The sequence below is a fragment of the Condylura cristata genome, unplaced genomic scaffold (genome assembly GCF_000260355.1).
Source record: "Condylura cristata isolate star-nosed mole 26May11 unplaced genomic scaffold, ConCri1.0 scaffold00022, whole genome shotgun sequence".
Lineage (NCBI taxonomy): Eukaryota > Metazoa > Chordata > Mammalia > Eulipotyphla > Talpidae > Condylura > Condylura cristata.
The window spans coordinates 35,327,304-35,343,370 of record NW_004567123.1 but is presented as its reverse complement, the minus strand read 5'-3'; the positions used below and the strand labels follow the sequence as shown (position 1 = coordinate 35,343,370).

The 16,067-nt window shown below is 60.6% G+C and overlaps 1 protein-coding gene across 1 annotated transcript; it reads left to right on the top strand.

Annotated features, from left to right (window-relative positions):
* The first annotated feature begins 722 nt into the window (after nt 1–722).
* BMP7 (bone morphogenetic protein 7) lies at nt 723–5,894 on the top strand. Its single transcript, XM_012728137.1, has 3 exons — nt 723–875; nt 1,990–2,100; nt 4,919–5,894. The coding sequence occupies exons 1-3, from the start codon at nt 723–725 to the stop codon at nt 5,066–5,068; spliced, it is 414 nt and encodes a 137-aa protein (XP_012583591.1). The 3' UTR covers nt 5,069–5,894.
* The last annotated feature ends 10,173 nt before the right edge of the window (nt 5,895–16,067 follow it).

Genomic DNA, 16,067 nt, shown 5'->3' with positions numbered 1-16,067 from the left:
TCCAGGGGCTACAGCTTCGACGTCTGCCCTCCCAGGCTCCCCCAGACACTGGCTCTGGGGGTACAGTGGCGACCGCACAAGGCTTTTTGAAGAGGCGACATGAGAGCCAAGCCTTGAACATCAAGAAGGAGCCAGATGCAAAGATCTGGCCTGTCTGAGTGTGTGTGTGTGAGAGAGAGAGAGAGAGACAGACAGACAGACAGAACTTCTACATGTTTATGAGTGAGCATCCCTGACCCAAATGTCTGGTAAACCTTACATGCTTCTGGAAAGCCCCGGCGCATAACTTGGAACCTCAAAGGATCCTCAGCAGTGTGTTTTTCTGGAAGGTCAGGGGGATGTGTCTTTCTGGCCCCCACTGCAGTGATGGGGATGGGTCCCAGGCCCTGTCTGTGCCCCGCTCGCTCCCTCCAAGCCAGCGAGCCCCTGGGGGCTGGGCCGGCCCCCAGGCCTGCGGGCCTGTTGGAAGCAGACCTGTGCAGCCGGCACTGCGGGCTGAGAGGGGGCTTGCGGCCCATGTGGGAGCCAGGCAGATGTCAGCATCCAAACAACACATGTATATAAAAGAAACCACGTCCACAGCAGGATCCGGAAAGGACTGTGAACTGGGACTTGCTGAGAGAGGGGCGTGGGCGTCCATGCGGCCCTTATGGGCTGTTGCTGGGGCTAGAAATGCGCTTTAAGACTACAGGCTCTCAGATGGCTCTCATGTCACAAAAGTCATGGCCAGCTGTGCAGGCCCCCACCTTACACCAGGACACCTCACGGCCTTTGTTTCCTCTCCCCACCACCACGCAGAAAACAGCAGCAGTGACCAGAGACAGGCCTGCAAGAAGCATGAACTGTATGTCAGCTTTCGAGACCTGGGCTGGCAGGTAAGGAGGTGTCCGGGCCCTCTGAGTGGGCAGCAGGCCATGTCCCTCCCTGGAGAGTCGTGGCTCAGCTGTCAAGGCTCTGGGCATCAAGTGGCCTGGCTAGGCTACAGGGTTAGGGACCCCAGGCGGACACGTGATTGAGGGCTGAAGCAGAACCAGGAACCCAAACACCTTGACGCTGAGCCCATTAGCATTCATAGTCATTAGACGCTGAACCCCACTTGCACCTTGACGCTGAACCCATTAGCATTCATAGTCATTAGACGCTGAACCCCACTTGCATTCGCAGCCAGTTCTTCTCTGACGGGATCCCCCTTCTGAGCGGGAACCCCGGTGCGTCCAAAGGGCGCCCCCCACCTGGCTGCCCCTGATTGGCCAGGCCGGGGTCAGGTGGTATCCCTGGGCCAATCAGCTAGGCTGAGCGTGCGGTCACGTGACGGAAACATGGCGGCTCCCTCTGGAACCATTTGCACAGGGCAGGGCATGGCCGGAGTCCTAGAAAGGGACGGGCGGGTCGCACCCCCCAGCCGTGGGTTGCCTGGGAGCATCTCCGTGCACGGCACGACCTGGCCGTGGGGCTCAGGTGCCCGGAGGGGCGATGGCACGGCCCCACACATGGGCGCGCCATTCCCCGGATCCTGTGGCAGAGGCTCTGGGGCCCGGCGGCCCCTTCCGGGAGGCTGCGGGGACCTCACGACCCAGAGGGGAAGGAGGACGGACACGTGCATCCCTTGCTGGGCCTCGGTCCGCCAGCGCCGTCCTGATTCTCCCCCGAGCCAGAGCTGTGAACTGAGGCGTGAGGTTCGGTTAGGGCGAACTGCCCGTGCGTGGCCAGCAGGCGGGCGAGGTGGACGGCACCCTGGTCCCCCCACTCTGGGTCTCCTTACAGTGAAGCCACACAAGTGTCCATTCTGGGCCCAGACCCACCTCAGCTGCTCCTTTTCCTCGTTTTGCTTTCTGTGGGCGCCACGAGAGGCCGCCGCCCCTTTCTCCTGCCTCTGCGGAGAAGGGGAGCCCCGGAGTCTGAGCCGGGGGCGCAGGGGGTGCGGCTGGAGGGCGCAGGCCTGAGCTCACACGTCGCGCCCTGCGCTCCCCCCTCACTCCCACCCCGCAGGACTGGATCATCGCCCCGGAAGGCTACGCCGCCTACTACTGCGAGGGGGAGTGCGCCTTCCCGCTGAACTCGTACATGAACGCCACCAACCACGCCATCGTGCAGACGCTGGTGAGTGCTGGGCGGCGCCTCGGGCGGGCAGCAGGCCGCAGCCCTGCCCTCGGGGCGCTGTGCTGGGGCCAGACTGCCATCGGCCGGGTCGCCTCTGGACTTCACGGGCACCTTTAAGAAAAGATTTGAAATTATACGACTGTTGTAGAATCTTAGACCCTGAAGTTCATTATTTGTTGCAAGAACAGTTTCATGGGTGAAAGATACTCTGGGCAGTGGTCACTGTGCCTAACATTGTGGCCCCGCCTGCCTCTGGGGCCTCTGCCTGGGGGCCTCTCCCCGGGGGGCCCTCTGGTAGTCGGCTGGGCTTGCTCCACTTCCATAGGCCTCTCCCAACCCAGTGTCTGGGCTTCAAGATGCTCCCCCCAGGACTCATGTCTTCTCCTCCCGTCCTTGATCCTGGCGGTTTAGCCACTCAGGGGTACGAGTTGTGTTTATGGAGTGCCTACAGGGTACAGACCCTGGGGGGGAGATGGTGACACACAGAGAGCAGCACAGATGTGGTCTCTGTCCTCAGGGCCTCATTCTTCAGGGAAGGAAACACTCAAGTAAACAAATGAGGAAACTGCAGAGAGATGGGGATTCTAGGAAGGCAGGACTAAGAAATGGGCGCTTCCAGGCTGACCTCCCACGGGGTCAGCTGGAGGGTGCAGTGTGAGCGTGAGGTTACCTTGGTGCCCAGCGCTGGTGCCACTGCCATTGCTGCCCAGTGAGGAAGGTGAGGGGTGAGGGGCTTTGCTTTTTAGCTGCCAGTCTGAGGTTCAGGAACCTTCATTACTTAGCTCCCTGCCTCGGACATTACCTGGGCCTGTCTGTCAACTGTCATCCTCCTTGACGCATCTGGTGGGCGCGCTTGCTACCCAGTCATCCTCTGAACTGAGTTGTTTGCTGTGAGCGTTACGGCCCCTCCCTCTCCCCTGCCCTGGTCCTTGGGAGGTGTCTTGGAGGACAGGTCACTGATTCCTTTTATTGGGCCCAGTCTTGGCCTTGAAGACAAGAGCTCTTTATTTAGCACTGCTTCCCGGGGCCCATCTTCCCTGCCCCGGAAGTAAATGCAGATGCTCTACTTAGGATCAGAACTGAGCGGTCCCTTCCTTCCTTGGCCTGGCCCTGGCCCCCTGTGCTGTGTCCCCATAAGTGTCTGCTTTTGAGGACCCAGAGAGGCGACCTGCTGTCTGCCGGGCTGCGGGGGCCGGGGCACTCTACCTGCCGTGACTGACCTCTGCCCTCACGGCCCACTCGCCTGTTTCAGCGGTGAGCTCCCGGCCGGCATTGCCCTGGTGTTGTGACGTGAGGGCTCTGTGGTCATGGTGGAAAAGTGGGTGCATCTCTGCCCTCTGGGGAGCCCCACAGACACATGGAGGAAACGAGAGCATCCAGACTTGCATTAAAGCTCTTCAAGGATAAAGGAGATGAGGGAAGGTTTGGATTTGTAGGGCTTGACCACGTCCAGGGTCAAAGCTGAACACGTGTAGCCAGAACACGCGTAGCCTCCTCAGACGTCACGGGCTGGAGGCCGCGAGCAGGGCGTGTCCTCAGGCCACTTTCACTGGGCACACCTGTGCGGTGTGTGGGCACCAGGGAGCCTCACGGGAAACCACAGCAGCGCTGGGCCTCGGGGTGCCCTACGCTGCCCAGCCGGCCGCTCTGGCACCGGTGGGCTGTGGTCCGCTGGCAGCCGGTCTCCCGGCTTTGCTCAGTCCTCGCTGTCCCTGTGCCTGCTCCTGGACGCCGCTGCCCATCGGTGGCTTTCCCGGGGCCTCAGGCTTTGGGTCCGCTTGTCTCTGACCCGTCTCCTGAGCCCGGGGCACAGGATGCTGCCTCTTGCGCTCTCCTGCACGTCCTGCTTCCTTGCGCGCAGCCAACCCCGTGCCGCCTGCTTCCTTTCCCCTATTTTTACTCTCCACAGGTGGGGAGTCTTCTGTAGCGTAGCCCTGCACCTGAGAGGGGGTAGCCGTTTTTACACGTGGTTCTTGAACAGATGGAAATAAATGTTCAAGAAATTCTGTAAATAAAAAAATCCACCCTGGATTTTAAGTGATCATATTCATTAATAAAATGATTAATTTTAAAGTTAATTTTTGTTACTGGTTATGAATATTATTAAGCTTTTTTAGTGTCACGTACGTACTGAAATGACAGTATTTTTGAAATACTGGCTTACACACGCTTCTCAGTGAAGGTCACCTGTGTCTTTGCCAGCGGTTTAAAGTGGCTCCTGCATAGGTGACCTGAGCTGTATTTTTCTTAGACAGAACAGGACTAGGCCAGCGGTCAGCAGCCCTTTCCTGAAAAGGCCTAAGAGTAAATATTTTTGACTACGAGAGTCCTGAGGTCTCGGGTCAAATACTGGACCTGCCACCCAGCGAGAGGGAGGTGGGCGAGATGCAGCTGGTGGGCGTGGCTGGCCCGCGGCCCGGAAACCACTTCCCAAAACAGCCGCTTGGTCGAGATTTGCCAGCAGACTGGTCCGACCCAGCAGCTCCCGGGCAGGGCCGCTTTGTCCGGCAAGGACTTCCAGCGCCCTGGAGACAGTTTCGGTGTCCTGACAGGAGCGCTTGGGAGCAGGTAACCTGGCGCACACGCCACCGGCCAAGACGCCCCAACAGAGCAGCCTCGGGGCCCCCGTGCATGATCTGGCTCCCGCCTCAGCCGCTGGGAGTGGTGTGAGCCTCTGTCCCAGGGTTCCCAGGGGCTGTGAGATGGGGTGACCCCAGACATACGGTAGCTGGGTCTGGGGGTGCAGTGTGTGTGCCCGTAGGGACAGGACGCCAGAGGGACGCACTCTCACCCCTGCCGACGTCTGGTGTGTGTCCAGGTCCACTTCATCAACCCGGACACGGTGCCCAAGCCCTGCTGTGCCCCGACGCAGCTCAACGCCATCTCCGTGCTCTACTTCGACGACAGTGCCAACGTCATCCTGAAGAAGTACAGGAACATGGTCGTGCGGGCCTGCGGCTGCCACTAGCCCCGAGGCCACCGGGCCCTGTGCCCCACCGCCCTGCCCTAAGGAGCCGGCAGGCCCATCTCCTCCTGTGAGGCTGCCGGTCCCCTCCCCGCGCGAACGGTGCAGGAAATGAAGGAACTCACAGGCGACGCTTCGGTCCGTTTCTCTCCGGCATCCTCAGACAAGATCCCACGGGCCGCAGCCGGCGCTGCCCAGCAGGAGAACAGGGAGGAAGACCGGCGGCCGCCCCCGGCCGGCGTCTTGGCCCCGGGCAGCCGCAGGACACCCTGCGGCCGAAGCCTGGCGGCAGCGGAGGCTCACACAGGGTGGGTGCGTCTGAGTCCGCACTCAGGGCGAGCCGACTCGAAGTTCCTGTACTAAATGTCACAATAAAACGAATGAATGAAAATGGTTAGGATGTGACAGATATATTTTCCTAAGCAGTCTCCCCCCACCCCTGGTTCTCTGACTTCATAAACAGAAGCTGTGGCCGACGGGGGTGGGCACCCTCCCCTCCACCCTGGTTTCCTTCTGAGGCCTGCGCAGCCCACACCCAGCTCGGCAGGCGGGGAGCGGGGAGGGTGCATTGTCCTAGGTGGAAACACCCCGCGGCCCAGCTGCTGTGTGGGCGCAGAAGTTAGGGTCCTGCAGGCCCACAGGCACGTTTGCCGTTGGCTTCCTGCCCTCCATGGCGGGGGCGGCGGCAGAGGGCAGCGCTGTGGACGGCCACGTGACCGTGGACTCTGGCCCACAGCGCCCTTTTTAGGGCAGCAAGGGCACCCAGCTCCCAGTCGGGGGGGCGGGGAGAGGGGGGCGCTGTCCTTTCCCCAAGTCTACCCCTCCCTTGTTCGCTGACAGCAACCTCTGAAGCCGGGGTCCTGACTTCTGTGGCCACCTCTTCATCTGCAGACCTCTCTGAGTACCCTGCAGAAGGAATTGGCCCCTCAAAGGAAGGGCACCTTGCCTGGGGTGACCTGCCCGGTCCCGGGTGTGCTGGACACGAATCTCAAGTGGAAGGATCTAGAAGTCATTTTGAGCGTGACCTCCTAGTCAAGTATCCTGGCTCATACCAGGTAGCATGTCTGACGCGGCTGTGCTGTGACCCTCCCGTGCCTCGGCCGGTGGCCCCCAGTGGCACGCACCCATCTCCAGCTGTGCGGGCCTTGGGAGGATGGAGCTGTTCCTGAACAAAAGGGGGCCGCCCCGGGAGGTGCACACCCCTGGAATCCTGTCCAGTGGGGAACGGCGTCTCCACTTGATGAAGAGGCTTCCTGGCAGCAGTGCTTCTTTTTTCCTCTCCAGTAGCTTAGGCTGCAGCCCCCGCCGCCGAGCCGCTGGGGGGGTCCCCACGTTACATTTCGTTTGTCTGTTGGCAGGTCTGGGGCTTTTGTGAGACCCTCGGTCGGTGTGAGCTCTCGCACCACCCGTGCCAGCTTCTGGCCTCTCGTCAGCGCTACCTGTAGATGGAAACACGGAGAGACGTGACTGGTGCCCGTCCGAAGCTCCTTGGGCCCCGGGCCCCTTCCTTGTCGAAACGAGCTCGCTTCCCCGCGCCCCGCCGGCTCTTATTTAAGACTATTTATTAACGGTTGGACCCGTGTACTTTCAGCTCTTGCACAGAGTAGTCCTCAGCGAAAATTCTGTATAAATAGCCCAAATAAAAAGGGTTTTGACTCTGCAATCGAAGGAGACTTTGGCTCTGCTTCTTGGGCCTTGTGCGTCTGGTGTGCGCGCAGCTCTCGGCTCCTCCGCCCGGCGGGTCTGGGGGGCGGCTGAGAACGCCGTGCCTTGACCTCCCCGACGAACGTGCTCTTTATCATCCCGGCCCTGAGGACACAGGGCGCGCGCTCGCCGGCTCTGGGTGCAGCTGCGTGGGGCCCCGGACAGGAGAGCTGGAACCGGACAGCAAATGTGAATTTGGTAGGCTCAACTACAAAGGCCCTTGATTGAATTACAGTGCAGCTGTCAGCAGCTGTTTCAGAGAGGCAGGGGGTAAATTAGCTGTGTTTACTGCTAACATAGTTGAAAGATTTAGTCATCCCAATAAAATAGAGGCCTAAGAAAGAAAAAAAATAGGCCCGGGGGGGGGGGGGGGGGGAGGCGGGTACACCCTAAACTTTAAAGCGGCACAGGCCCAAAGCCGACACTGTCCAGCGCAAGTGACTTCGGGGTGGGGGTGGGGTGGGGGCTGCTGCCAGCTCCCAGCCTGGGGTGCCCGCAGCAGATCGGGGGACGCAGCTGGGGGCCTTTGCCGGCGTGCCCAGAGCCGGGGGCGGCAGTGGGGCTCTTTCGCTTTGAAGCGCACCCCCAGGTCCCGGAGAGCTCTTCCTCTGTGCCCACTGCTGCCCGCCCCCCCTGCTGCCTCCAAGGAGCAGCTGCCCCTAACTAGTTCCAGCCTCTGATTTCCAAACCCTCTGTCATTGTCCTGATGGGCCATTTAGCTTTCGTTCTGTTTTCCAGGCCAAAGACCAGAGCAGCAAGCCGGAGGCCCAGATGTGGCCTGAGATGTCTCCTGTTCCCTCCGCGTGGTGTTTATAAACTGAATTTATTGCCAACGTGTTTTTGAAAAATCAGAGGATTGGGGTGAAAAAAATCTCCAAATCTGGATCCTCTTGAGAATCAGCAGCTCAGAGCCCTCTGGGCCCCGTTGCTGTATGGAAGCTCTGGGCTGGAGCCAGGGGCTGCCGCGGCCCCAGTCTCCCCTGCTCCCTGCTGCCTCTCCGGCGGGTGCTGCTGTTGAGGCCGTGGATGGCTACTTGCTGGTACCTTGTCGGTGTGCCCACGGCAAGGCCTGGCGAGGGCGTGTGCAGCCAGGAGAGGCAAGAGGCTTTCTCTGCTTTGTCCCTGGCCCACTTCCCTGTTGGGACCTGGCCGGGCCCTCCAGGCAGGGGTGTCTGTGGGGTCGTCTTGGCCTTCGTCAGCCCCCTCCTGTCTTGCTCATTTTCACCTCAGAGCGCGTTTTCACTGTCTCTCCTCCTGACGAGGTTACCTTTTGGCCTGACCTCGCTGCCGGCCGAGCTGAGAGTGTGCTAAGAGAAGGAATTTACTCTAAGGCCCTGGCTATTGGTTGCTGGGGTGGAAATTTGAACCCCAAAGCCTGGGTTGTACCCCAGGCTCACTGGAGTCAGGATCTCCTGGGGCGGCTCATGAAATGTGAGGCTCCCCGGTCCCCGACCCCAGCCTCGTGGTTCCTCAGGGCCGAAAGTCAGTTCCTGAATGCTGCTCAAGGCCGGGCCCACAAGCCCAGGCCTCGGGGCTGCCTCCGGTGTCTGAGCTGTGCGAAGCCGGCACCAGCGGCCGTGGCACCAGCGGCCGTGGCACCAGCGGCCGTGGCACCAGCGGCCGTGGCGCAGGTCTTGCCTGCCCGGGACCGGCCCTCTGTGGCGGCCGCCAGCACCTGCCCCGGCCCCTCCTCCTGCCTGGTGGTGACTGTGTGGACCTCTCCGCAATGGCGGGGTTCGCTGGGGCACTGGGCCAGCTGCTCAGAACACGCTTGCCCCTGCACCCGAGTCTTCCCTCTGCTCAGGTGGGCCCGGGAAGGTGAGTGTCAGCCTCAGGGCTGCCGCAGCGAGGCCACCTGCCAGGTCGATTGAAACAACAGAAATGACCCTCACAGCTCGGAGCCAAAGGCCCCATCAAGGCGTCACAGGGCCGCGCTCCCAGCACGGCTCAGCGAGGACCCTCGGCGCCGCCTCGGCCTCTGGGGTGCCGCCTTCCTGGGCCTGTGTCTGCGTGGCCATCTCCGTGCCTCAGTCCTTCCTCTGCGTCTCACCTAAGGACACAGCATCCCACCTGTAGTTCACGGCAGCCAAGGTGATCCCCTCTGGGGTGCTTGTATCTGCAGAGACCTTTTTTCTGCACCAGATCATAGCACGGCGTTGCAGCCGGAGCCACCATGCAGGCTGTGGTGGCCTGGTCCCCTTCCCACAGCAGTCTGGGGGACGAACAGGGCAGTTTCACTTGGTCCGTGACCACAGAGGGGCTTTGTGATAGGGCCATAGCAAGGACCAAGAGCGAGAGGGGCAGTGATCTTGCTTTCTAGAGACTTGTTTTGTGTGGGCAAGATCTGGGGAGGGCGGAGAAGAGGCTTCAAGGAGGAAGAAGCACTGGAATGGGGGCCGCCCCACCTAAGCGCCCCACTCTGGGCGGCGGGTCTGCACGACGGGAGGTGGCGTGTGCGCTCAAGCTGCCTGGCCTGGTGTTTGCAGCGGGGACTGGGACCTGGTCACGTTCACGTGTGGAGGCCATGGAGAGGACACTCAGCCGCGGGAAAGGCCTCTGCCCCATCTTACAGCTGTCTTTTGGGGGTCGAGAATGAGGGGCCTTGGTGCCTCCGTTTTCTTATCTGTGAAATGGTAGGGTGTCCACCTAGATGATGATAGAAAACCCTGCATAGGATAGAAAAACCCAAACAACGGCTTAGATAAGGCAAAAATTCCTGTCTCTCATTTAAAGGAGAGCTGAAGGTCAGTCTTCCGAGGTCAGGATGGCCTTTCAGCGCCGTTGGGAGCCAGGCACTTCCTGTCGTTCTGCTCTGCCGTCCCGATTCACGGCTTTGACCCCTGACAGTCAACCTCACGGCCCAAGAAGGTGTCTGGAGAGCCGGCCATCACATGTCTATTCTGCGCTGTGTGCTCCCTTGGAACAGTCATTCCGAAAATCATACTGAGAACATTCTCTTGTGAGGAAAACTATAACCGCAGCACATCTGGCAGAGGAGCCGGGAGCTTGGTCAGATATTCTGGGTGGAAATCTACAGAGTGAGAATCAGCGGTCTGGGTGCCGTTATTACTAGGGGAGTGTTATGGGAGCTGGAGGTCAGAAATTAGCTCTCTGCTAGTTTTCTGTTGCAGTCACCACAAGTTTGGAGGCTTCCATCCACACCCATCTATTATCTTACACCTTCTGGGACCCAAAATTGGGGTGACTGAATCCTCACCTGGAGTTCGGTTGTAGGACTGAGTCAACCACGGGTCCATCTCCTGGAGGCCTCTTCCCAGCCCTGTCCACAGCAGTCTAACCTTCCCAAGCAGGAGCAGAATCTCTGACGATGCTAAGGATTGACTTGACTAGGCGAGACCACCCAGAATGACCTCCCTTTGATGAGCTCCACGTCAAGTGATTAGTTAGGGGCCTTAGTTACGTCAGCCAAATACCTTCACCTTTGTGGGTGACGATCAAACGTTGGGTAGGAATCTTGGGGACCACAGAAAGTACTAGAGACAGTGTGTACATGTTAGCACCTGCACCGAGCTGAACTGAGGGCAGCCGAGTACAGGGCGCACACCAAGAGCCCCCCACCCCTCCGCCTCACCAGCAGAGTTCGAGTTTGAGCTGTGGTCCTCGTGCCCCGAGTCCTCTGTGAAGTCACTGGTCACCCAGCCGCTTTCATGCGGCCTGGGAAGGACGACAGGAAGGGCCCTTCTGGACCCGTGCCAGACCGGCGTGCCAGCACCTGGCTCTTCCTTGGGGCGGGACCCTGTGAGAGGCACGAAGCGCTTTGCAGTTGACCTCACTGCACCTGGACAAGCCCAAGCTACACTCTCCAGCTGCTGCCCCCCTTAACAGCACGTCATAGCTGCGTGGACACTGCGGCCGGCTCCGGGGACGTGCCCACCTGCACGTGGGTGACGGTGGCGCTGTCTGGGGTGGAGCAATGGAAGGCAGCCCTGCCCCCGCCCAGGGAAGGGGGTGTGGGACATCTGCTGGCAGGAGGGAGCCGCTCTCACGGGACCCAGCCCCCACCCAGGTTGCAGTCGCCCAGCCCTGCCTAGGACACGTCCAAGAACCTCTTGCAAGCATTTTTTTCCTTCGCCTGTGGATCAGTTCCTCCTGGCTCAGACCCTTCGGGACTCTGGCACGGGCCTCTTTTGGTCTTAGATTTGAGGAAATAAAAATAGAAGAGGAAAAACACAGAACTGTCCAAAGCCTTTGGAGTTGCGACAGCTGTTTGGACCGAGGCGCTGTGCACCTGGGCTCCTCCACCGGCCTCCCCCTTCCCGACGCTTCCAGGGGCGGAGAGGGGCCGTGGGGGCAGTCTCAGGCGCCCGCCCGGGACACCTGCGCCAGAGCGGGCCCTGCCTCTGGTGCTCGGGCGCACGCACGCCTGAGCCCCAGGTCAGCATCAGGCTGTGGCTGTGTGAGCCCTGGATCTTCACCAGGACCCGGCCGAGGCAGGAGGAGCCGTGGCCGGGCCGGCTCTGCAAGTGTGTGGGCTGGCAGCCTGCTCGGAATGACCCCGAGTTGAGTCGAATGCGCTCCGTTGACTCTTGAGACCCGTAATGCCTTGGGAACAAGTTCTCCTTTGCACTGGGCCCCACAGATGCTGGGGCGGGCCCTGTGCCAGGAGGTCAGGATGGGAATTTGGCACCAGACCCAGGGTCCAGCTCAGACCGCCCTTTGTGCACCAGCAAGCGTGTTGTGGCATCTCCGCCCATGGACAGGGCCTGGGGCCCGGGGTGCACAGGAGGGCAGAGGACCTCTCTGGATGGCTCCCTCAGGGCAGTCAGGGAAAAGGCCGGCCGCCTGCCGCGTCTAGTGCAGGGTGCCAGCTGGCGGAGGCCACAGGAGCCCCCAGATCGATGGGGGAGGGTGGTGAAGAAAGGGACGTGACGAGGTGTGCAGGGCAGGAGCCCGCGTGACGCCTGCTCATTAGGCAGCACCGGGGTTCCTCTGGCTGCTCCTGCTGGCTCCCGGGGAGCAGGCCCGGCCCGGCCCACCCCGCACTCTCTTCACTGCCTCCAAGAGCAGCTTCCTCAACACCCGCACACCCTCCTCCACCCGCCTGCTTCCCCATGCAGGATCTGTGTGAGGCCTGGGAGCACCCAAATCCAGGCTGCCCCCCTCACCCTGTCCCTAATCACACCCCAAAGTGCCCTTTGCTGCTGGGCTACGATAACAGGTAAAGTCTCGACTCCCCGTTCCTGGCCTGGGGTTCTAAGCCCCTCGGCGTTTCAGGGCACCTTTCCGAACTGACTCCCTGCCAACCTCCCCAGGCTGTGATGAGAAAAGGACGCTGTGGCTAGAGCTGGAGCGTTCACCCCAAGCCCTGTTTTCCCAACTTTTCCTAGGAAAAGGAAGTGGAAGGAGAGTGAGGGAGGACGTCTCTAAGCTCAGGTGGTTCCCCCCAGACTCACATCATTAGTTAGTGCCATCAGCCAGCGACCACGTAACGGGCTAAATAATTAGTCCCAAGAATAGTTTGTGTTCGTGCTGGAGCAGGGGCAGGGAGGGGCGCTGGGGTGAAGGTGGGGGGGGGGGGGAGGGTGGGGCTAGAGCGAGGACCTCACGGCCAATGGCCCAGCTCCCATCTGAGCGGCAGAAATGCAGACTGGAGCAGTGCCAGCGGCTGCAGCCAACAGGCTGACCCTTTCTAGGCTCCGGGGCTGGGCCTCGCCTCGGGAGCTCTGAGCAGCGTGAGCATTCCACGGACCACGAGAGTGAGCACCTCCACCCCACCTTGGCTGGAGGGTGGGCAGCCGGAGGCGCTGAGGGGAGGGAAACAGATGCTTGAGAAAGTTCCTTTCCCAGCAGGCTCTGCACTCGGTGGACTCTCCCGCCCGAAACAGGAACTGGTCTTTGTTCGACCCTGGCTGCGTGTCGCTGAAGGACGGGATGACAGATGACCTGGGCCCCCAGCCCGTCCTGTCCTTCTGAGCGGTCCCTAAAATAATACCATTAGTGGAGGCTCCTTATCTTCGGAGGGTCTGCAGATAACACCGAGCGGGTCCTGGGGGACCCTGGGCCAACCCCGGCGGCCGTGGCCCGAAGCCTCGCACAAGGCCCCGCACCTCCCGGCGGCCTGGACATTCCGGCGGCTATGACAGCCACCCGCTCGCGGCTTAGCTTGCAGGTGTGACGGCGGCGGTGATGGAGCGGGCACGCCTGGCCCGTGACGCCCAGGGAGGGCCCCGTGTGTGCCGAGAACTGTCTGCCCCTGCCCAGGCGTCCCGGCCAGAGCGGGCCATGGGCGGACTCGATACAGGGCACCCAGAGTGGACCGGGCCGCCTGTCCTTGGGGCCTCACCTGTGCGCTTAAGAGTCAGCTGTGCGGCAGGCGCACACAAAAGGGTCCATAATGGGCTTATTTACAAAAGGGGGGAAGGAAAAGGGGCAACCAGGGAAAGAGAGTGGGATAGAAAGTCCCTGGACTATCTTACCGGCGGCTGACGGCGGCTGACGCGCAGCTCTGGGAAGTCACACAGCCCCGAGAGCCGTTTCTGAGGGACAGAGAGCCGTAGCAAATGGCGCCCTATTTATCTCCTAAAGTCCCAGAATTCCTGCTTAGCTCCGCCCTTGGGTCCTCGCAGCTCTCTCCCTGGTGCTGCTGGGAGTTGTAGTTTCCAAATCACTGGAGCAGGGGGTGGAGTCCACCAGACTGCAGTTCCTTCAGGACAGCCTTCCCCTTAACACACCCACCTAGGCGGCCGTCCTTCCCGGCCTTGCCCAGCGGTGACCCTGTCCCTGCGTGGGTTACGGGGTGCTCGCCTTTGTCCAGTGACTACGCAAACACCCTTTGGTTCCCTTGATCATTTCCAAGTCTGGATTTAGAGACCAGATTCCACGCAGGAATACCGCGGCCGCAAGCCCAGCTGTCTTCTCTTACGGGGGCTAAAGACTAGGAAGACTCATTGTACCTGTGTCTGGGGATTTTCTCTTTCCTAGACCGATGCTTCTTTTACCCTCGAAGCCTGAAATCCTGTCCCAGGCTCACAGACCCCTCCAGTCCCGTCCTGTCAGCTGCGTGCACCCCGACCTGGGCTGGTCCCTGGCTCCATCACTGACCAGCTGTGTGACCCGGACCAAGTTACTCCCCCTCTCTGTGCCCTGTTCTTCCCTGTAAGATGGGGTTTACAATAGGAGTGTTGTGAGGATGACGCACGGTACAGAGCTTGACTCAGTGTAAGGGTGGATCAAGTAAACACAATCAAGAGTCATCATAGTCACCACCACCGCCGCTGTCATCACCGTCACCGCCGCCACCACCACAGTCATCACCAGCGCCATGCGCCACGCGCCAGCACCCCCGCCCCCTCCGCCATCATCACGGCTGTCTTCCCCATTTTCCTCATAGAGTCGAGCTGTCCAGCAGCTTTGGGCGGGGAGGTGGGAGCTTGTTGAGTGGACACAATCAAAGGGCCGCATCTGAGAACATGGTCTGTGGGGTCAGTTTGAGAGGTGGAGGCCTGTCCACAGCCCAGAGACCCCTGGCGACTGGGTGGAGGCCTAGAAACTGTTTTTCCCTCCGAGTAGCGGTCTGCTGAACATGCGTCATGCTGTGATGATCTCCCTGCTGGCCTATCTGTTTCCGTCTCTGAAACTCCTACTTGCTGGAAGGAGGGTCCCAGGATGGAATCCCTAATTTCTTTATCTTACTTCTAGTTTCTATTTCCAGTTTTTTTTTAAAGATCTATTTATCTATGCACACAGAACTGGGGTGCAGGCCAGAGGTGCAGGGGTGTGAGAGGCTTCTTCAGAGACAGAGCCGAGAGCAGAAGAGGCAGATAGACGAAGTCCACTGCTGAGGGGAGCAGTGGCCCGTCAGGAGAGGTCTGCCGCGCCCTGTGGGTCACCTCCGGGGCGGGGATCGGACTCATGCTGCAGTGGCTTTAGCTCCTTAAGGCTGTGCTTTAACTAAACTGCTGCGCCCCCAGGCAGGGCCCATTTCCAGGTCTTCACCAAGTTTGGGGATATTTCTGCACCGCTATCTCTCAGCTATTCTGCTGACTCTCCTCACAGCTTTACAAGGGTGCATTCTTGCCTTTTTATAAAAGTAGCATTGTCTTCTCGTTTGGCGAATTCCATCTTTTATCTCTGGGAGAACATTAATCGTGGTTTTGTTCTCCCTTGGCCAGCTCTCCGCATCGCCTTTGTTTCCTGTGGCTTTCTGCTTGTGTGTTCTGGCCTCTGGCTTTTGATGTGGAGCCTTCCCTGACGGGGGAGCATGACGCCCGCCACTTCCGCAAGGACTTGCCTGAGGGGTGTTTCCACAGCGGGGCCACCCGTCCTTCTCTGTGTGGGCCTCCATGTGGGGCTCGGCTCCCGCACAGTAGCCGCCCGGTCTCCTCCCAGGGCAGGGCGAGCACGAGGACCCGAGCTTCCCGGCCTCCCGCCGGCCCTGGGGTTGGCCCGCGGGCTGGCTTCGCACCTTCTGAGTTCTGTGGGTGCCCTTCATCTGCCCTGTTCCCTCTTCTCTTGCTGTTCTTTTGCTCACACCTATATTTTCAAAATCTTTTTGGTGAGGTCTCTGGAGCAGAGAGAAGCTTACCTGACCCGCTCCTGGTTCACCTGGGTGGCGCTCAGATCCTGCTGCTTGCCCAGGGCTTTCTTGCTTTTAAAACTGAACTTCCTGCGTCCCAGGAAACCCCACCGTCTGGGAAGCCCACCCCGCTGTCTCCTGAGGCTCTGCGCCCGTCAGTTGTCTGAACCCACGAGTTCCTGCGCCCTGGCCCGAGGCCCGGGTCTTCCAGGAGCGGGTCCTCGGAGCCTCCGAGAATGACGGGACCCGACCCTCAGATCACAGACACTCACGGGTGTCTGGAAAAGTCCCTGTATTTCTGGAAACCCCAAAGATAAACTCCTGCATGACTGTCATTACTGAAATTGCTGGCTGCGGCACAGACGTGCGAGCCCGACGGCCCCTGGCGGCTCAGGCCCGGCCGCACAGCCTCTGTAATTATAAGAGAGCATTTCAAATGGCTCCAGCCCAAACAAGACCTGGCAACGCTGAGCCGGCTGGGCGCTGGGGCCCGAGATTAACGGCTGCATGGGAGCGCCTGGACGGACCCACCGAGGCCACGGGCAGCCTCGGGTGTAGGCGGTGGCGCTTCGGCAGGGTTCCCGGGACGCCCCCACCCCGTCTGGCCGAGCTGGGGTGCCCGGGGGTGCCTCCCGGCTGGTGGCTGCTTCTCCACCTCCCCCGCTCCGTCTGCACGTGGACGAAGCGCCCTTCAGACCAGTCGTGTGGAGCTGGGCTGGGCGTCACTCGCACCCCAGGATACACGAACTTCCGCGGGGCGGG

Bases quoted from the DNA above. Each gene is read 5' to 3' on its own strand.
- BMP7 (XM_012728137.1), top strand. From the start codon at position 723: ATGGCCAGCTGTGCAGGCCCCCACCTTACACCAGGACACCTCACGGCC. The intron at 876-1,989 runs GTAAGGAGGTGT...CCCACCCCGCAG, and splicing joins TTCGAGACCTGGGCTGGCAG to GACTGGATCATCGCCCCGGA. The intron at 2,101-4,918 runs GTGAGTGCTGGG...GTGTGTGTCCAG, and splicing joins ACGCCATCGTGCAGACGCTG to GTCCACTTCATCAACCCGGA.